This window comes from Motacilla alba, chromosome 11 (assembly GCF_015832195.1).
Source record: "Motacilla alba alba isolate MOTALB_02 chromosome 11, Motacilla_alba_V1.0_pri, whole genome shotgun sequence".
NCBI classification, from domain to species: domain Eukaryota; kingdom Metazoa; phylum Chordata; class Aves; order Passeriformes; family Motacillidae; genus Motacilla; species Motacilla alba.
In genome coordinates, this window is record NC_052026.1 from 14,546,935 (window position 1) to 14,567,814 (window position 20,880).

The 20,880-nt window shown below is 55.0% G+C and overlaps 2 protein-coding genes across 3 annotated transcripts; one reads left to right on the forward strand and one right to left on the reverse strand.

The window, feature by feature from the left end:
• Nucleotides 1-3,256: 3,256 nt before the first annotated feature.
• HERPUD1 (homocysteine inducible ER protein with ubiquitin like domain 1) lies at nt 3,257-10,155 on the reverse strand. The gene is made up of 8 exons (XM_038148195.1): nt 9,979-10,155; nt 8,716-8,793; nt 8,560-8,634; nt 7,415-7,536; nt 6,840-6,962; nt 5,876-6,214; nt 4,911-5,016; nt 3,257-4,311 (listed from the first exon to the last, which is right to left on the reverse strand). Exons 1-8 carry the CDS (start codon nt 10,108-10,110, stop codon nt 4,144-4,146), a joined length of 1,143 nt encoding a protein of 380 aa, XP_038004123.1. The 5' UTR covers nt 10,111-10,155; the 3' UTR covers nt 3,257-4,143.
• Nucleotides 10,156-10,279: 124 nt separating this feature from the next.
• Nucleotides 10,280-20,761, forward strand: PARD6A (par-6 family cell polarity regulator alpha). 2 transcript variants are annotated; one of them, XM_038148193.1, is made up of 4 exons: nt 10,280-13,855; nt 15,104-15,326; nt 18,064-20,265; nt 20,517-20,761. In XM_038148193.1, exons 1-3 carry the CDS (start codon nt 13,424-13,426, stop codon nt 18,849-18,851), a joined length of 1,443 nt encoding a protein of 480 aa, XP_038004121.1. In that variant the 5' UTR covers nt 10,280-13,423; the 3' UTR covers nt 18,852-20,265; nt 20,517-20,761. The 2 variants fall into 2 exon arrangements, with proteins under 2 accessions (XP_038004121.1, XP_038004122.1); XM_038148194.1 differs by having other exon boundaries at nt 18,067-20,265.
• The last annotated feature ends 119 nt before the right edge of the window (nt 20,762-20,880 follow it).

Sequence of the window (20,880 nt, forward strand, 5' to 3'; positions counted from 1 at the left end):
TTTTATGAAATAGTTAAATCAATTAAAGGTACGCAATATTTGAATACAGATTTGGGATGCCAAATGAAATTGGTATTACCCGAGTTACTCTCAAAATTTTAGAAAGCAAGAGTAACCTGGAATCCACCATCACACAATAAAGTGAGGGCTCTCAGCCTCAAAGAGTGTCCACGGGTGATGTCCTGACCACAGGGAGGGTTCCCCCACTGCAACTCCAAATTCTCCTGAAGCCAACTCCATTCCTTCTCTTCTGTACCAGTATCATCCATAACAACCTCTAAAAAGGAAAAATAAGCTGGCACATACAGGTGATCCTAAGTCAGCCCAGGCTTTTCATAGCTGAGGGTGCCTAGGGCAGCTGCGTTGGAGCTGGAAGTGCAGCCAGCTGTATTTCTGTGGCACTGGCAACTCCAGGCTGAAAGAGCAGCAAATACAACTTTCAGTGCTGCTGTAAGAAACTGGGGAGGTTCTTCTGCAGCACAGGCCACTGAGCAGACATAAGACATGGGACCAGCATTTCCCAGGATTCGTCCAACCCTCCCAGGCAGGCAGCTGAACACGAGCTCACTGCAGGTTTGTGAGGAACTGTCACACCAGAATTGGCTCACCCCCATGATATCACTCCACTTGAAATTCCCACCTCACTGAACACCAGCAGGCATTTCAAGAGCTATTCTTGTGCGGCAGAAGGGCTGGAGGGAGGTGATGAAGATGCAGTTGGCAGGTTTGGTAGCACAGTGGGGGAGTGCTGGGATGGCCTCTGAGGAGACTCAGTTTGTGTGCACTGCTTTGCAAATGCCACCAGACCCACAGCTTGAAACGGATCACAGGACAAAGAGCAGAGGGAGGCTGTGACACTCAGCTGGGCACGTGCACAGCTGTTGGGATGCCCCTGGCTGCTGACAACAGGGACAGCAGGCAAGTCAGTGCATATATGAAACAGCTCTTCAGAGAAAAGGGGAACCACACAAACAAACACACCACCAGCACCAGCTTATCTGCCCAGCAGCAGCCTCATCCTGATGAGTTTTATGTTCCCAGAGCTGAGGACAGGATCACATCCAGAGTGACAAAGAGGACTTGAGTGGCTCCCCAAGTAAGCAGCCTGTTAGGAGTTCCCACAACAAGAACAAAGGTGTCTGAGAAAAACAGACGGGACATTTTTCTCCAACTCGTTTCTCAGTGGGGACAGAGAACTGCTCTCAGCTAGCAGCAGCTGCCAGAGCGTATCAGGGGACACAGCAGCAGAGGAACTGGCTTTATCCTGCTGCTCACTTTGCCACCCTGTGGACTTTCACTGCCAGAGCCTGCCTGCTCTCGGGAGCCCTACACAATGCTTGCTGAACAGGTCGGGTGCTGAAGCTCACATGCAGAGCAGCTAAACCAGCAGCAGAATCAGAGCTTGAAGTGTGAGCCAAGGCAAACCCAGCCTCCTAAACCCACAAGCCTCAAGGCCCCTTCTGGTCTCTCAGCTTCTGTCCCAGCAGAGGGGACAGCCTTGCTCTGGAAGATTCAAGGCTTGTGTTTGCCTCATGTCTAAGCTGGATTCCCTCATTTTCAGGGCCATGCCCACTGGCACCCAGAGCTGGCATCCAGGCTCCATGCCCTTCCTTGCCCTCCCTCCTCACATTCCTCAGTTTACACTGACATCTCTCCAAGCTGAGCTGCCTCAGGCCCTCTCATGCCTCAGTTGTCTCTGCTTGCTCCCAGGGTCTGAGGCAACCAGAGGCATCCACTGGTCAGGGCTCAGTGACAGGGTCAGGGCCACCCCGAACTCCCAACTCCACATAACACCAGTCTGGCTCAGTCAGAAGTGCTTGCAACCCTCAGCCAGGCACTGTTCCCCAGTGCTCCTGCCTGGGTGCACACCACTGACAGCTGCCTTTGCAGGATTACACAGGATTTACTTCCACATTTTGTGTCCTCTGCTGCAGTCACAGCCCCCCCTCCACCCCAATGCATTTCACAGAACCATTAAGGAAATCTCCTCTAAGGTCCAGGACTCTCACTGCATCTCTGCAGTGGCATTAGCTACATTTCATTCATTTTTCAACTAGGTTTAAATCCATCTGGCCTGCTCCTGGGAACAGCAAAAGCTGCAGGACAAAACAGATGTTTTGCTGTCTCAAATAAATTTTCAGACTAGAGATTTCACAAGTAATCCAGCATTATGTGCTCATTGTCTTACCCATACCAAACCAGTTTATTTCTGGCTGCCAGGAACTGCCCTCTCCTGCTCAAACTGAGCACAGGCACAGCTCAGTTAATTTAGGCACTTTGCCAAGACACCTGAGGGATGGTTTGCTACACCTTGAGGGAGAAAAACCCACGAACCACAAAGCACCCTTGATGTGGAGCACACCCAGTGCAGCAGCTCAGGTGAGAGCTGCAGTTGTGTCTAGGGTGGGGGAATGGCTGTCATCCACCCTGTGCCTACCACAGGGACAGGGACACAGACTGTGAGGGTGCAGAAGCCCGGGATGCCTTTTTTGGGGGGAGTGCAATTCCCAGAGCAGCACCAGACCACTATCCAGGGAAGAAAGAGAGAGCACCTCCTCCAGGAACATCCTCAAAGGCTTATGCAGGATATATCTGGGGCAACAAAACTGACTTCCTCTCAAATGATTTTGTTTTAAATACTTTAAAATTATTTTACCACTGTCCCACCCATCCTCCAAGTCTCCAGCAAACTGAAGATAATACGGCAGAAAAACAAGCCTGGAAAAGAATTTGTTCAAATCCAAACCAGCACCAGGATTAAGTGGCTACGACAGGGAACACCAGCAAACCATGTCTAACATTAGTCTGATCTGACATGGCAAGATCAAGCATTACCTGCTACAGCTGCTGGTCCCAACTGATGTGTGCTGGCCCTGCCAATGCTCCTCAAATTGTCCTGCCAAGTGCAGGCAGCAGAGGAGAAGAGTGACAAGTCCCAGGAGTGGCAGCTGTTCCTAGAGAGCACATTCCAAGCCAAGTTAAACCCTGAGCCAAGGCTGTGTTGCAACTCCACCGTCAGTCTCAGGCAGGGTTCAAGGAGCCCAGCTTCCCAAATACCAACAGAATTACCCATTCCAAGATGTCCATGGCCTTTTTGTTACCAGCTTTCCATAAGCAAACAAACTCCAAACTATTCAAGGCACTTTACCCGCTGAAGAACACAGCTGGGCAAGGAACTGAGTTAAGCACTTTTTCTCCTCATATCCCACTCCCTCATCATGACATTTCAATAAAAAACAGGCAAGAACACACCCTGTGCTTTAGAGGATATATACAAATGTGGATATAAATGCCTGCAAATTTTATTGCAATAACAGCCCTTAACCATATCAGAAATTAAAGGGAACACAATGAAATAATACAAGAGGAGTTGCACTGGAGTGAGAATGCAAAGTTGAATACAGCAATTAGACTGCTTTAACTCTGCATCCAAAAGCAGTGAAGAAGTTTACATTTTGCCTAAGTTTTTGCTAAATATATTTATACCTGAACACACTCACTCTTCCCCCATCATCTGGCAGCAGGGCAGAGGGGAAGGAGGAATTAAATCTTGAATTTAAACTGAATTCAGCAACATGAAATTTAGTCTGCAACTCCACTGAGGTAACTGCTCATCCACATGACCATTTTACAGTCCTCCACTTTGTCCAACAAGGAGATTGCACAATACATTCTTCACAGGGAAATATTTACAAAGAGAATTTAAAATATTGAAGCAATTTAACAATAGATCTTTCCTAAAAATCTGCTAATGCATATCTAGCAATTTTTGTTTGAGATCCTACACTCAGTGTAATTAAAACAGCATTTGAAACATTCCAACAGGAATCACATTGCACAGAAGAAGCAATTTGCTTCCCTAACATTTCTGCACACCCGCTCAGAGCCTGTGCCTTTAGTGCACAAGTCCACAATGCCAAGCCTCTACATAGGTACCTAATAAATGCTATGGAACAAAGTTCTTTGGAATGAGGACAAGCATCTCAGTCCCTGGGCTGTAATGATGTAAGGCTTCTTGCAGCTTTATTTGCTGGGTCAGTGAAAGCCAGAGGAAGTGCCATCCCTTTCCACGCCTGGTCTGGAGTTGGTGTCTGGCTCTCTCAGGTGTCCACTGCAGTTTCAGACAAGCAGATTGGTGACAAATCAGTTACGGGTCAGTCCAGGCCCTTCCGGAAGGAGGGAGGCAAAGAAAGTCTTGAAAAATACCCAGACCGTGCTCACGAGTGAAGGGCTGGCCTGCTGCAGCTCTTGGAAAGCCTGACCCTCGTCAGGAGGTGCCTCAGACTCATTTGTTCTGCCTCCACCTTCCCCCTGTCAAAAGAAAGGATGTTTGATAAAGAAGAATTTCAGAAACACATTAGAAAGATCTGACATCAAACTGTGTTTTTGTCACCAAAATGTCACTGTTTGAATATAAAATTTTTCAAGTAGCCCCAGATACAAAGTCAAAAGCCCAATCTGCACATGGACACTACTGGTTAACTCACACTGGTGTCCAGAAACACTGTCCAGGACAGCCATCAAGCACCAGATCAGGTGAATTATGTATTTACAGCTAATTAACTTTAACTGACATCAGAACTGTCAGCGTGAAATGAAAGACTCAAACTGCTTACAGACACAAATCCTACAGAGGTGTAGCCTGAACCCTGCCCTCAGTTACACCCTGTGACAGACCACTTCTCACTACAACTTCCTAAAGGACAGAAGCAGCTAAAAGATGACCAAAGTATTTCAGGGTGAAGGTTAACTAAGGAATTTACTACACCAATGGAGGACTCAGGTGGCAATTATTCTCCCACACTGTCTTACAGATGTTTCAAGAAAAGACTTTTTTCTACTACACAATTATTAAACCAAAAGCAAAACTTCCCAGGGTTTCATGGTTTAAAAATATAGCAAGGCAATACCTGAAAATTATTGTTCTGGTCCTGGTTTAGAGCAGCTTGAGGAGGAACGTTGCCTGGGAAGGGCTGAACTGGTCTTCGCCTAAATGGGAACCGTCCAGCATGGTGCCTGGGGAAGGCAACAAATTAATTAATTAATTAATGCTGTTTCAACATTACTCATCCTGTTACACAACAGCTGCACATCTGACTGCTCAGAGCTGCTGGCAACCACCAACAGTAGAATTTAAGGAACTTCAGTGGAACAATTAACCTTCAACTCTCCAAGTCTACATAGATGTTTGAAAAGCTGCTCCACTTTTAACTCCTAGACCTACAATTCAGACACCTACATCACTTGTTCCAGAGGTAATCAAAGAATTTAAGAGGACAGATTATTTTTCTCAGCTAAGACATCCCAGGCATAGCAGCTGAGGGTCCATTATCTCTGTGTTTTTATCCTAATTATATTCCCCCACACAGAGAGGTTTCAAAGGCAGTTCAGGACACTCCACTCAGTTCAGCTTGGTCTGCTCTCCAGAGGGGCAACACAGCAGAAGAACTGCATGGATGCATGACTGCACAGCAAGTGTGAGACCCTCTTCCCAGACTTTAACCACTAATTTCCCAACAATAAACTGTAATTTTCTACACTGAACCTAGAGGTTTGTCTGCTCTATGCTGCTGAGTTGCTGGAGCTTTACAACAGGGGCTACTTTGGTTTCAAGTAGTTTTCTAAAATAGAAAGACAGCCACACCAGAAACTGCAAAATCCAAGTGAGATCAGCCACATTCTTAATTTAATCCAGACATGAGCTTATCATTTTTCTAAATACTGTGTTATACCAGGATATAGAGGAGTGGTTTGCCCTTTCCAGATCCAAGAGTCCTATGAAGCCCAACCATCAGGAAGCTGAGCTTCCTGAGCACAGAACTCAGTACTTCAGTGGAACCCTTCTGAACAGCAAATACTAACACCACACACTTACAGATACATCAGAACAGTGCCACCCATGACGAGGAGGAGTCTGCTGATGCTGGAGTAGAAATAGACCATGTTGACAAAAACATATAACAGTGTTGCTGAGTAGAGCCAGTCCAACCAGTCTCGATTGCCACCCTCCTCATCTTCCTCCACGAGGGGCCCCCCTTGGGCATTCATCCTCAAGTTCTGGTCAGCCACTGCATTAACCTGAGCAGCAACATTCTGGTTTCCAGGCTGGTTTTGGGCAGGAAACGGGTCTGGGAGAGGAGCTGGAGGTGTCACTGGTATCTCCTGAGAATGCCGTGCATGGGATGGGTCAGCAGATGCAGCAGTAGAAGCCAAGCTGGAACCAGAGAACAAAGGCAGAATGAGGCTTAGCCAAATCCTCTCACTCCACACAGGCCCTGTGGGTGAAAATCTGTCCATCTTTAGCAACAGGGTCAGATCACATGCAAGTAGAAAGCATTAAGTTTGGAGGCTACAGAAGCATTATAAACTAGTTTTAGTTCTACCCATAACAATTGTATAGACTTCAACAAATCAAACCAGGCACCCTCCCCTTTATCAACAGTAATGGCAATACTTCACAAAAACAATTCAGAGCAATCTGCAGGTAGTCTAAAAGCCTTCTGCAAGCCTCAGCTTGCCTATCACTGATGTCCAGTCAATGCTGTGTGCACTTTGAGCAGTCAAAAAAAAAAAAGAACAAAGGCTCCTCAGCAGGATCAGATTTACTCCAGAAACACCTGCCCTCCCAGTGAAGAGTCAGACAATGGGCAAGATCCAGAACCACTGGCCAGAGCAGCAGCAGAGAAGCACAGCTAGGGGTACACTCCCACAACATTCAGCACAAGTTATGATGAAAAAGTCTCCAAGCACCATCAAAAGAGGAACAATTGCCAGGAGCTCTCAAACTTTCTTGCATTACAGTTTCTACTTCCTACTGGCAGCTTGAATAGTGCACTTACTATTGCATGTAATACTGTCTTGCATAAATCTGCTGGAACCAGGACATCTGAAGCATGCTGTAGGTTGTGTAAGCAGAGAAGCCAGGAGCCACACTCTGGAAGGGATGCTGAGCTGTTTCCAGCCTTGGTCAAAATTTGAACACATTCATTAGCAAACACTGGACTAACAGCAAAAGCAATTTATTACAGAACAATGTAAATAGCTTCTGCCATTTTGTGCACCCAAATACAGAATTTATTCCACCTTCTAGACACCTCTTTACCCATATGAACAAAAGAAAGACTTTTCATCCTAATTAACAGAGCAGTGCATTTTTCTTTAGATGCCACATCCTTGAAGTGCTCAAGGCCAGGTTGGACAGAGCAACCTGATCTAGTGGAAGGTGTCCCTCATGGCAGAGGGGTGGACTAGATGGCCTTTAAAGGTCCCTTCCAATCCAAATTTATTGCATGTCCACTAAAGCTTTTATATAAAGCCTCATCATATGTAGCCCATGTTCTATGGACTTATGGCAGGATATGTGGCAGCCAACACAAACATACCATCTTAAAAATGTACATAAAATTATATTTACCCATTTCTGGCTTCTGCTGAAGAGTGGACACCTGAAGAGCTCCTTGACCTTCCACCACTGGAGGAAGACACATTTGATTCCTGCCTGGCCTCTGATGGTAACTTGGGCTGATCAGCTTTAACCTACAGACAGCAGGGCAGCCCGTGAGGTTTACTCAGGACACCACACACATTTTGTGCAAAAAGGCTGCACCCCACAATGTATGCCCTCATTTTAACACCTATTCCTGCACAGCACCTCTCAGTGCTGCCCCTGCCCTTGGGCACCACACCACAAGCACCTCTATCAGTATTTTAAGACCTCCTGGAACCAAATGACTGGGATGCAAAACTGATTTGATGCTACTCTTTCCTTTCACAATATCTACACTGTATTTGTTACTTCTTATGCACACATTCAGTGTCCATCTGGCTATAAAAATATAAAATACAAAAAACACTTTGGCTTTTTCCTATGGAAAAATTTGTACTGCTTGCACCAACTGCTGTACACAATTCAAGAGCTATCCTGTGCTGATGTATCTGACACCCAGCCAAAGCTGGCTCCCATCTAGCAACCAGCAGACATGGGTAGGGTTAGCTCACAGTGCCTTTAATGGGCAGCTGGAACACACCTCTAGAAACCTTTGCCCAGCCACTTTAAAGAAAGCATGGGTTTTGGCCATTTGTACTTGAGACCAGTGCATACTGAGCTCAAGCACTAAGGCTGAGCCTGCAGAGAGGAAGCCAAAGATGAGTCATTAATGGGAGCAGTTAAAGTGTCTGCAGTTCTCAGCCTTCTTCCCTTCCCACACAGATCACAACCACTTCCCTCCACTTCTGACCACAAGCTCAGTTTGTCCAAGCATGCCCGGGACACAGCAAATCATAATCTAGTAAATAAAACTGAATCTACCAGAAGGCAGCACATCACAACTAGATCTTTCTTAACAGATACCATGAGAATCTTTACTGATGAACTGTAGAGGCAATTTTTTTACTCAGCTTAATCCAAATACATTCTCACATTCCCAAACAAATTATCACAAAGTAATACTGCTGTTGCACTAATAGGGAAAACCTGCAGTAAAAGGGAACTTTAAAATGGTCATCAAACACTTCTTATTTTCAGTTACAAGCCCAAGTTTCAGAGTTAAGTTTAATTACCTCTGATTTGGTTCCTTGCATATTTGCAGGAGTCTTGAAGTTGTATACCAAATGAAGAGCATGCAGCTCCCCATGCTGAAATATAAGGGACGATCCGTTAAAAAAATCCCTCCTCTGGATATATTTCAGCACATCATAAAAGATACTTCTTTATACCTTTGGCAACAATTCTCCCAGACAGTGGTGATCAAGCAGCAGCTTCCCAGAATAAATCAGCTTTTGGTCCTCTTCAGGCTTTGAAGAAAGAAAACAAGGAATAGGATTACTTGCTCTGCCAAGCATTAACCAGCACAGCTTACAGCTGGTGGAGAAAGGCAGGGAGCTTGGAGCATCCCACATACTATGGTGCACATCTAAATTCAGCTGAAGTTATGAGAACAACTGAATGCCCAAATGGGATATTATCGAGGGGTAAACCTGCATAAGAATCCAAAGTCCCTTGGGCAAAGAATTTGGTTATGTGTTGTACCTTTTACAGTCCAAACAAAAACATTTGTATTTCACAAAAACAGAAGTTTGGAGTTCCATTTAATCTGATCAGCACCGGAGGTGGTGTCACGTAAATCTGTTACACCCCATCCAATGGGACCCAGCTGCCCTTCACCAGGAGCGGTCCCAGAGCAGCTGGTGGAACACATGGAGCCTGTTTCTGGCTAATCACCACACTGCCAGGGAAAGCAGGGCAAAGGCACGGGAATCAGGCCTTCCCCCAGGCAGCTAGTGACAGCACAAGGGGAAACAGCCCTAAGTTTGCAGGGCAGTCTCCAGTTGGGTATTATGGAAAATTTCTTCACTGAAGGAACGGCTAAACATTGAAATGGGCTGCCCTGGGAAATGGAACCACTGTCCCTGGAACTCTTGAAAAAATGAGTATAGACGCGCCGTGTCACAGTGTGGCTTAGTAAGCACAGTGGCATTGGGTCGAAGGCTGAACTGGGAGGTGTTTCCCGAGTTCAAGGGCTCTGTGAAGGCCACGGAGCTGCTGCAGCAGCGCTCCCGCCCAGCTCCCGCGGCTCGGGGAGTCACAGTCCCGCACTCCGGCCCCACACGGCGCTGCGCCCCCCGCGCACCGGGAACGGCCCCGGCCACCCGCGGCCCGCCTGGGTGCGGCGCCCGGGCGCGGCTCCGGAGCCAGCGGGCTCTGACATGCCCGCACACCTGCGGGCCGCGCCGTGCCGGCAGGGCGGTTAATGATTAACCGCGGCCGGGCCACGAACGAGCACCAAAATAGCCCAAGCGCGGCTGACGCAACCGGGACCAGGACAGCCCGGGCGGGGGGGCAGGTACGGGTCCCGGAGCCCCGCGAGAGCCCCGCGGCAGCTGCCGCCGCTGCCCCGCGAAGAGCCAGCCAGCCCCCACCACCCACACACCACCCAGGGACCCCCGGCGGGCTGCGGGAAGAGCGGACCGCGCACTCACCGGCGCGTCGGGCAGGAGGCGGCGCAGCTCGGTCTTGAGGCGGCGCACGGTCCAGGCAGGCTGGGCGCTGAGGCGGAGGTCGCGGTGCCGCTGCGCGGGGCTCCGGACCAGCAGCGACAGCGGCTCCTCCATGGCGGGCGCGGGGCGGGCGGGGATTGCGAAAGCCGCTCCGTGACAGCTTTATAGGGGCCCGCCCCGCCGCAGGGCCGCGGTGGCTGCGTCTGATTGGTCGCGATGAGGGAAGGGGCGGGGTCTGACACGTGGGCCAATGGGATGAAGCCTCGCATGCAGGGCCGTGCGAAAACGGAGGCGCTGATTGGATGGTGCCGGGTTAGGGGCGGGGCTATGTCGTCACCACGGCGACCGTGACCCGCCCGCGCCCTGAGGGGCGGAGGCCATGGCCGGGCCGGTGCCGCTGTCCTCCGTCCCTCCCTCCTTCCCTCCACCGCATCACCTGCGGCACCAACGCCGCTCTTAGCGATCCCTTGCTTCGCCTTCCCTCTCCCCTCGCCCGCTGGAGCAGCACCGCCCTGTGGAGCCCCGCACGGACTGCATCCACAGCCTGATCCGGGTGGAACATCCCCTTTTTCCCTGTGGTTATTTCACCCGATAGCCGCTTTGCTGCGGGCTTTGTGGGTACAGGACAAAACCGTATTTCTGCTTGGAGCCAAAAGAAGTGTGAAGAGATGCTGGGGAAACTTAATGATTCATGACATTTTTACTAACAAAAAAAAAAAAAAGGCCATGAAAACGTGGACCCGCAGCTTCTGAGCGCTCCTCCTCTTGCCCATGTCCCTGTGAGAAGCGATCCAGCAATAAAAAGCCCGTGGTAATGATCCTGGCGCACCAGGAGGGGGTTTTCGCGTCCTTCCGAACAAAACTGTAGGAACGTGAGGCGTCGGGTTTATCTCTCGGCACCGGGTATTTACTGTGCGTGTTTCAGGAGCTGCTCAGTGCTCCTTGGCAGCCAGACCTGTTGCCCAAAGGCACGGATGAGTCCGCGGCCAAGACTAGATTTTGCAAGCAGGAAAGCCACCCTGCCGCGGGGATGCATCACCCCGCGGCTCCCCGGGAAGAGCCGAGCCAAAGGACGGCCGTGGGAGCCGAAAACGCAAAATCGAGAAGTGAGCCGCGCCTGGGTCTGGCCGGGTGAAGCCTCCGCAGCTGCCAGGGTACGTCCTTGTGAGGGTGGAGAGTTCCATCGGAGCCCTTTCCCCTCTCGCATCCACATGCCACAGCGAGCCCTGGGGCTGCGCTCCTGCCTGCTCTGTCCTTGCTGTCCCTGGGAGGGGACAAAGCTGGGCTTTGCCTCCCTGACTTCTGCTCCGTGTCCCACCAGCCCAAGGAGACGCTGCCAGAGCTATTTGCTGCTCTTGCTCCATCAGCACAGATCGTGATCCCTCAGCTCGTGCTGACAAGTGGGGAGGGAAAGACAAACAGTGTCCAGGGCCACACTTGCCACTACCAAAGTCAAGGTGACTTTGCTGCTCGCTTGGTTGCAGCCTTTGTTCAGAGCACCCGTGGGTGCAGGGACAGGGTAAGGCTGTGCAGGTGTTGGAATGAAACCAGGATCTGGGACTCTGTGTGTTTTATCTGGAACTCCCTGTGCTGTTGCTGCTCATGGACCAGCTGTGCTGCTGTAGCCACAGCACCAATCTGCCTCGAGCTCAGGCTCCTGTGCTTCTCCTTCATCACAGACAAGAGGCACAGAACTCAACTCAGCTGCTTTCTGCTCATTCCATGCCTGAGCCATTGCTGGGAAAAATGCCTGCTCACTGGACAAACTTACCTGAATCCAGCACTGACCTGGCTTGGAGCAGGGGCTGGAGGAGCAACCTCCTGAGGCACCTGAGTGCTGAACCTCAGCAGCCTCCCTCCGTGTCTGGTGCTGGACCCCTCAGCCACAGCAGCCAAGAACTGGTGGATCTGAAGTCAGTGGACCCATCTGGACATCAGGAAGCACATGCTCCAGTTCCAGAGGCTGATTCAGAGCTCCTGGGACTGAGGCAAAACAAACACTTGCCCCGATACTGTGTGCTTAGCTTAGCTTACTCTGTGGCAGCAGATAAGGGGCCACAGCACAAACCAGAAGGTGTGACCAGCACATCACCCTGCTGTCCTGCTGAACAATTAACTCCAATTTACCAAAATTGGAGATGAAGGGCTGCAAGCTGCTTTTGTTGCCTGCGTAAATGTTAACTACGGTGTAAATCAGGATTATCTCTGAACTCAACACAATTAACTCTGTTTAAAAAAAAAAACAAACTAAACTGGGGGGGCTGAGCGAGGTATTGCTGATGAGTTTACAGCTCTGTTTGTGGTCAGGCTGGTTTTCATGGCCTGGCAATCTCTTGGCACAGCAGGAACAGCCGGAGGAGAATTTGCCAGCACATGAGGAGATGCCCCACGGTCTCACAGCCTGGCGTGCTCCTTTGCTCGCCCAGGCACAGTGACACAAGGGACGAGCCTGCCAGGAGCCACAGAGCAGCTAACACAGGCCTGCTGCTGTGGGGATGCTGGGGTGTGATGTAATTTTGTCCTGACCAAAAGTTGCTCCCTGGGCCAGGATAGGGCAAGGATCAAAGGGCAGCAGAATGCAGCCAAGCCAAGCTGATTGTCTGGGCTTGGTTCGATATGTTTATTCTGTTGGAAGCACTGTGCTCATTGGGTGTCTGGCTTTAAAAACTGTTTCGTGGTGCTGCTGTCATGGCCCCTTTGGCTCCAAAATTCCTGAGAGTCCGTGAGCAAGAGTCTAGTTTTGTTCAGACTCTGGGCTGGAGACCCTGGTGCTGGAAGGAGGGAGCTCAGAGTGTGCTCTGGCATCGCTGGCAGAGCTGCACTGCACTGGGGTCTGCAGGGAAGGGGTTCTCTGGCTGTCCCTGAGTGTTTCTGTGCCCGAGCAGAGCCAGTTCTGCCAGACACATCCCACGGGCATCACCTGTGGACACAGCCTGGCAGCACCGAGAAGATGTGCTCTGGCTGCACATCCTGGCAGCCTGGTGCTGGCACGAGCATGGCGAGGCTTTGCCTCACACCCGGTGAACTTGATCAGCTTCCCTCCCCTCGCTCAGCTGTTCCACTGCTCAGTAAAGCAAATGATCCCCAAAACAATGAACCTTCCTGGCCCACGCTGCTCTGGGGCAGCATGAAACTTCCCTGCCAGACAAGGGAGAAAAGCCAGAATGAACCAGGAGGTGGGGAATGAGGGGCACAGCTGGAAAACGTCCCCTGCTACCAGGGTTGCCTCTGCCAAACCGGTGGCACGGGAGGCCCGCTGCCAGCATGGGGAAATGCTGGGATATTCCCGGGCGGGGCCGAGGCTTCCACCGGTGACACTCACGGGGATTCCGTGCGGATGCCGGCCTCGTGCCGGAGCTCGGTGTCCCCGGAGAGGGGCCGCTGTTGGGTTTGATGTGTCGCTGATGAGGTTGCCGACAGCGATGAGATGCCCGAGGTTACCGGCGCGGTGCCCGGTGCCGTGCCGGCGCGGCGGCGGCCCGACGGGGAGCGGAGCCGTGCTCGGGTAGACGGGGCCGACGTGGAGGGGGTTGGGATGGAGACGCGGTTGGGGACAGGGATGAGGACAGGGAAGAGGACAGGGATGAGGATGGGGGTCCTGCCGCCCTCCCGTCCCCACCCCCGTTTCCACGGCGACGTTGTCAGCCGCCGCCCGGCCACGCCCCGCGCCCCGCCTGGGCCAATGGCGCGGCGGCGCCCGGCCTGCCCGCCGGTGACGTCATGGCCGGTGAAAATCCCCCGTGGCCGCGGGAGCGGCGGTGGCGGCGCGGCCCCGCGGCCCGGCCCGGCCCGCACCATGGCCAAGCACCACCGCACGCCGGCGCGCTCCGCCGAGCCCGTCATCGAGGTCAAGAGCAAGGTAAGCGCCCGCCGGGGACGGGGCCGCCGATGCCGATGCCGATGCCCGTGCCGGTTCCGCCGGGTCACGACCGAGCGCGTCGCCCCCGCGTCGGGCAGCACACGTGGGGTGGCACCGCTCACCGGGGAGCGGCGCGGGAGCCGGGCCGGGCGGGCTGTCCGCTCCCCGCGCTGCGGCGGCGCTGCCCGCAGCCTCCCCGAGCGCAGCCCGGCCCGGCGGCCGCGGCGTCCCGCCACCGTGGGCTCTGCCGGGCCGCGGGCTCGCTCGGCGCGGCCGTGGGAACGCCGCGGCGGAGCGCTCGCCGGATGCGCAGGGCGCCGGTGCGCCGTTCCGGCAGCCCCGGTGTGCGGCGTGGCCCCGCCGGTGCGGGTGTGCGGGGCGTGCGGTCACCCCGGGGACACACCTCGCCCAGATGTGCACTGAGCCAGATGTGCGTGCTCGCCGAGGCACGCTCATCCCCGGCCGTGCCATCACCCAGATGTGCGCCCCCAGCAAGGGACGAGCCCCTGTCTCGCATCCAGATGTGCACATCTGCATGACTGTGCGCTCGCCCAGCTGTGGTCTCCCGCAGACGTGTCTGCTCATCCAGATATGTGCTCACCTGGCACACCCTTGCCCAGATGTGTGCGGTCACCCAGATATGCACCATTGTCCACCTGTGCCCATCCACCCGTCCCTGTGCTCACCCAGATGCGTGCACTCCCCTTCTGCACCCTTATCCAGCTGTGCACTCGCCCAGCTGTGTCACTGCCTTCTCGGGACCCCCGGCAGGGTGCGGGGTGCCCTCCTTCCCAGGACGTGGTGGCCACCGCCTGTCCCGACAGCTGGGGTGTGACCCCCGCGGGCAGCGCGATCCTCGCAGCGCTCCTCAGCCTGTTCTTAATTGGCTTCCCGTTCGTCGTGACGGAAGGAGGCATTAATTAGCGCTGTTGCTCACCAGGTGCTACGGCAGCGCCCGTGTCGCAGGGAAGGGCCTCCCGGCAGCAAGGAGTCTGCCACGGCTGGTGGTACGGCCAGAGGGTCCTTCCTCTGCCGCGGGGCCATCTTTTTGCCCCGTCACTTCAGTGTTCGGGCAGAAAAACAGGAGGCTTTCCTCCTTTTACTTTGTTTTTGGGACGGGCTCCTCCTGACTGGCTCTGCCTGCCCTGGGGCAGCTCTGTGTGGTGCCCTGCCTGCATCAGTCCTGCCGACCGGGCCAACCCTGCCCAGAGTCACCCTCTTCCTCCTCTTCCTCATCCTCCTCTGCAGTTCGACGCTGAATTTCGCCGCTTTGCCATGAAGCGCTCCGGCGCCGGCAGCTTCCAGGACTTCTACCAGCTGCTGCAGACAGTGCACCAGATCCCGCGGGTGGATGTGCTCCTGGGCTACACAGACATCCACGGCGACCTCCTGCCCATCAACAATGACGACAACTACCACAAAGCCCTGTCCTCTGCCAACCCCCTCCTCAGGGTCATCATCCAGAAGAAGGGTAAGAGGGGCACTGGATGTGTCCTCCTGTCAAGAGAGATGAGCCACAACCCGCAGTACTGCTGGTTCCACTGGACTGTGCCAGCAGGGCCTGGCTGGTCGCATACCCTCCAGCCACTGCTTTGGTGGATGGATGTGGAGATGGTGGCACTGGGAGGCTGCCAGAACCCTGCCAGGGCTGTGGCAACCACACGGGCTCTCCCTGGCAGCCAAGGGCACCTGCCTCAGCCCAGCCCCATGCGACCTGGTGAGCAAAGGCAGATCCTTGCAATTCCCCCCTTTGAAGTCGTGTTTTCCAGCCAAACTTGCGTGGGCTCCCAGATAACACCCGTGTTGCTCCCGTGAGTGCTGCGCCAGCAGCCCCATCCAGCTTCCTGCCCTGAGGAGGCAACAGACATCATTTTGGCAGAGCTGTCAGGGTGTCAGCTGCTGCTGGATTTCTGGTGCTGGGAAGAGGCTTGGTGCCTCCCTGGCAGACCAGGGGTTTGCTCTTACCTTAGTGGCATATTCCCAGGGAGCCACTTCTTTGACCAGGTACACCTGATAGCATCCTGATAGCAGCGTCCTGGTGAGGTGTTCTGCCTTGCAGGGAAAACAAAAGCCCATCCCCTTGCACTCAGTTTAGTAGCACCGAGGTTTTCTCTTTCACAGCACCATCAGTCAGCAGTTCACAGAGCCAGAGCCTGACCCAGAGCCACAGGGTCAGCACAGCATCCAGACTGAGTCTGTGTTTCCAGCTCATGTTAGCAGTATGAAGTCTCTGGGCGAGAGGTGATGCCGGTGGCCAGCCCTGGCTGCTGTGTCAGTTGTCCTGGGCTTTTGCATCAGGGTGCTGTGGGATGCCCTGGACATGTGTTTCCCCTGTGGCCACGTGGTGTGGAGGCTGGCAGCAGTGATCCCGGCTGCTGGAGCTCGTGGTGCACTCAGGAGCTGTCACTGCCAGTGCCAAACCATCCCCTGTTCCTGGCCCAATGCTTGGACCCAGGCTGTGACATGGAGAGCCAGTGCAGGGGTGGGTGTGCCAAGGCTGCAGTGGGACCATCACTCCTGCTCCCAGGAAACCATCCTCCAGCACCCTGTGGGCTGCTGGAAAAGCCTGTGAGGGCCCACTGCTGACTGTGCCAAGGCAGTGTGGAGAGGGAGCAGGCAGAGCCTGCCTCCATGGGCAGCATGATAAGGAAGATGAGCAGGCAGCACCAGGGAGCCCCAGCACCCAGCTGTGCCCGCGGGAGAGGGGCCGCAGGGCTGGCAGCACCACAGGGAGTTGAGCAGAGAGGCCAGGAGCAAGTCCTGGGTGAATCACAACTAATTTAAAATGGATCCAGGTCATCCCGAGGCTGGGCTGTCGTTGAACCGGTCTGGGTCGCTGAGGAATGTGGCTGCAGAGCCTCTCACCCGCCGGGTGCAGGGAGCTGTGCACACACACAGGTGTGCTCCTGTCAGTGGGCTCTGCAGCAGCCAGTCCTGCCACAGCAGGGCAAAAAGCAAAGGCTGCAGCTGGGCTCCCCTCTGTGCCGTCACCCCGTTGGGTGAAGCCATCATTGCAGGGCAGCCTGGCTGGGACAACGGTGCTGACCCTCCTTGGCTGGACCAAAGCTCATGGGAAGGGCAGGGGAAAGTGTGGGACATTGCCAGGGCCACCATGGGGCTCATCCTTGGCGTGCTGGACCTGCCTGGCCCAGCCACTCTGTGCCCCTTGGAGAGGAGCTGTGAGCTGAAATAGCTGTGGGAAAGCCTCCGCCACCCTTCCCCGAGCTAAAAATACGCCAAGGCTGTGTGTGCAGGGAGATATTTATAAATCAGGAGCCCTGGCAGGCTGGCTTGGCTAGGGAGAAATCCCATGTCCCCTGGGCTTGGGGACATCCCTAGCAGCCCTGCAGCTGGAGCAGGGTCCAGATGCTGGTGGGGGACACTGTGTGGAATGTGCTGACCATGGAGCATCCAGATCTGGGCTCCCCCATGGAAAGAGATGGGGAAAAACCAGAGACGAACCAGGGGCAACTCTTCAGCACCTGGTGGATGAGGCCAAGAGTGATGGGTTGGAGCGGGGCCCCACAGAGCAGCCCCAGGCCACGGTCCAGAAGGAGGGAGTCAAACCCTGTATGAAGGTGCCTGATGGTGCAATAAGAGACATGGGTACAGATCACAGTCTGGGATATTCAGGTGCTCTGAGGATGCTGCAGCCCTGGGATGAATTTCCAGGAGGCGGGGAGTCTCTGTCCTTGAGAATGGCAGAGTTCTGCAGGACACGGTGGTGGCTATCACCAACCCATGCCAGCGACAGCCCTGCTCTGGTGGGACAGAGGACTCTAGTGCTGTCTCCTGGGGTTGGACTCGCCCTAAGGGAGTTGGTTGCCACCACAGCACACTTACATGGGGGGATCCTCTCTCCCCAAACCCAAACTGGGGCATGGCTGCAGCTCCCAGGCCATCAGGGCTGGCAGCTCTAGTGTTAAACTGCAGAGTTTGGCTTAAAGTGTGATTAAGGCTGAATCACTGCCTCGATCCCACTAATCCTGGCCTGTGTGCCTGTGTACGCTGGGTAATCCCAGGAGATGGGCCCCAGCGGAGACAGGCTGCAGGGAAAGCCAGGCTGATGATCTGGGGAGGAAAAGCCGGTGAGACCTGTGAGCAGGGCCCTTCTGCTGACCGCTGCCCCAGCACCTGGGGCCAAGGCCACATGCTCACGTCCCCAGCAGCTGCAGTGCCTGACCCGTGTCCTCCCTCGCTCCCTACAGCAGAGTCTGACGCCAGCGTCTTCGCCTCCAACTCCTTGCAGCGGAAGAAGAAAGGGCTGCTGCGCCCAGCACACTACCGGGCCAAGCCTCACCTCCTCATCGGGATGCCCCAGGACTTCCGCCAGATCTCCTCCATCATCGACGTGGACATCCTGCCCGAGACGCACCGGCGCGTGCGGCTCCACAAGCACGGCTCCGACAAACCGCTGGGCTTCTACATCCGCGACGGCGTCAGCGTGCGCGTGGCCCCGCAGGGCGTCGAGAAGGTGCCCGGCATCTTCATCTCCCGCCTGGTGAAGGGCGGCTTGGCCGAGAGCACGGGGCTGCTGGCGGTGAGCGACGAGATCCTGGAGGTGAACGGCATCGACGTGGCCGGCAAGTCCCTGGACCAAGTGACGGACATGATGGTGGCCAACAGCCACAACCTGATCATCACTGTCAAGCCGGCCAACCAGCGCAACAACGTCATCCGCAGCAGCAAGGCCTCGGGCAGCTCCGGCATGTCCACGGACAGCACCCCCAGCCAGCAGACCCCCAGCCCGGCCTCGCAGTACCTGAGCAACTACAGCACGGCCGAGAGCGACGAGGAGGGCGACCTCGTCATCGAGAGCGACAGCGCCTCCCACTACATCCCCGGGGGCTGCCCCAACGGGGGCCCCGCCGACGGACCCCTCCGGCGGAGCCTGTCCCCGCACAGCTCGCGGGGCTCCCTGCAGTCCCTCGGCAGCCACGACGGCAGCCCTGGCAGGGGCAGCGGACGGGAGGATGGCACCCTCCTCACCCTATAGCCACGGGGGCCTGTGCCACTCGGTGGCCGGCCGGGTTTCCGCTGATCTGGGCTGGACGTGGACACCGGGGCGATGACGTAGCCAGCGGGCAGGGGTGGAGAGGGGCTGCCCACTGCCTTCTCCCACCCCCTGTGACCCCGGGAGCCCCACTGTGGGACCCACTCAATCTGGGCACTGCCCCTCTGAGCGCCCTTGCCTCCTCTTCCAAGCAAGCGGGGGTTTTTAATTGTTTTATTGAAATATGCATCATTAATATATTGCAATGGACAGTAAAACTTTTTCTAGAAAGCACCATGCTTGTCCCTGGTTCATGTCACTGCAGGGAGGAGGGGGACAGCGGGTGGGTACCCCAGCCCTGTGCACGGAAGGCAGTGCCTGGAGGCTGTGGCCTTGACCTTTGCTGCTGTGCTGGGTGACCCCACTGAGACTCATTGTGCCTGTTCCAGGACACATGTCCAGGCTGTTTTGGGCAGCCACCTGGCCTGATGCAGTCAGCCTTGCTTGGTCCCCCCATTCCCACCTTGTCCCCGCTGCAGGGCCCTCACTAATGCAGGGGACACCTGGTCTGGCAGCAGCACTTGGCTGTCACTCAGCCCTGCGAACGCTGCTGGGGATAGTGCAGCCCCATGCTCCTTCTTCAGCCCCAAGCTTAGGGCAGGGCGGGTCCACACCTGCCCCTGCTGCTCTGCTGGGGCTCCCAGCACCCTGAGTCTCTCTCCCAAGAGTGCCAAGCTAATGTGGGTCTCACTGCTGCCAAGGGCTTGTGGTGGGACTGGCAAAGAGGAAGACCCGCAGCTCTCAGGGTCTGAAAAGCCAGCACCAGCTCTTTGTTCAGAGCCTCAGGCCGGGCAGGCTGGGAGTGCAGCAAGGGCTGAGGACACTCATGGCACGCAGCCAGGGCCCAGACAGACCGGAGAGCAGATCTGGCAGCAGGGCTGGTTAGCCCAGGCTGGATTTGGGCAGGGAGGTGCCCAGGGGCTGTGCCCATGGCCCCCAGTCACTCTCATCCAGCCGGCTCAGCCTGGCTGTGGGGTTTGCCCTGAGGTGGCCCCAGGAGCACATGAGGTGATTTTCCAGTTGGCATCTCACCTCCTCCAGCCCTCCAGTGCCAAAATATTCCCCACTCCTTGGCAGCAGCGTCAGCCCTGACATCCCAGGGCACTGCAGTGTGCCAGGTGGCACAGGCAGGGCTAGGATACTCCACAATATCCCCACCCCACAAAATCTTGCCCAGGATGGAGCAACTCCTGCAAAAAGGCAGCTGCTTGGGAGATCCACACACAGTATCCCCACCCTGTGTAGCAAATGGAGACGGAGCAACGGCACAAGCTGCAAGAAGGGAAAACCTGATGTGATTTCAGGGAAAAATGTTCCCCTTGAGGCCAGCACTGTCTGGAGACAGAGCCCCAGCAAGGTGAGGGGGGCAAGCCCACAGGCAGGGCTAGGATACTCCACAATATCCCCACCCCACAAAATCCTGCCCAGGATGGAGCAACTCCTGCAAAAAGGCAGCTGCTTGGGAGATCCACACACAGTATCCCCACCCTGTGTAGCAAATGGAGATGGAGCAACGGCACAAGCTGCAAGAAGGGAAAACTTGATGTGATTTCAGGGAAAAATGTTCCCCTTGAGGCCAGCACTGTCTGGAGACAGAGCCCCAGCAAGGTGAGGGGGGCAAGCCCCTCCTTGGAGAGTCTCCTAATTCAGTTGGATATGGCTCCAAGCTGTGGCACCATGCCTCTGCTGAGCAGGAGATGCACCGAGCCCTCCAGCCAAGATCCCTGCAAAGGTCTGCACAGGCTCCTGCATGGCATCTGAAGGTAAGGCAGCAGTGAGCTCACCTACGTGACAGCACCTTCCAGCCCTGTCCTGCCAGCCTGTGGATGGAGACCCAGCAGGATTTTGCACATTCTCCAGTCCATGTCCCACCACCACATCCCAGCACCCAGCCCTGTGAAAGCCACGGCTCATCCCCTGCCTGCACTGAGGGTTTCTGCTGCCCACACCATTCCTCGGGCCCTGCTGGGCC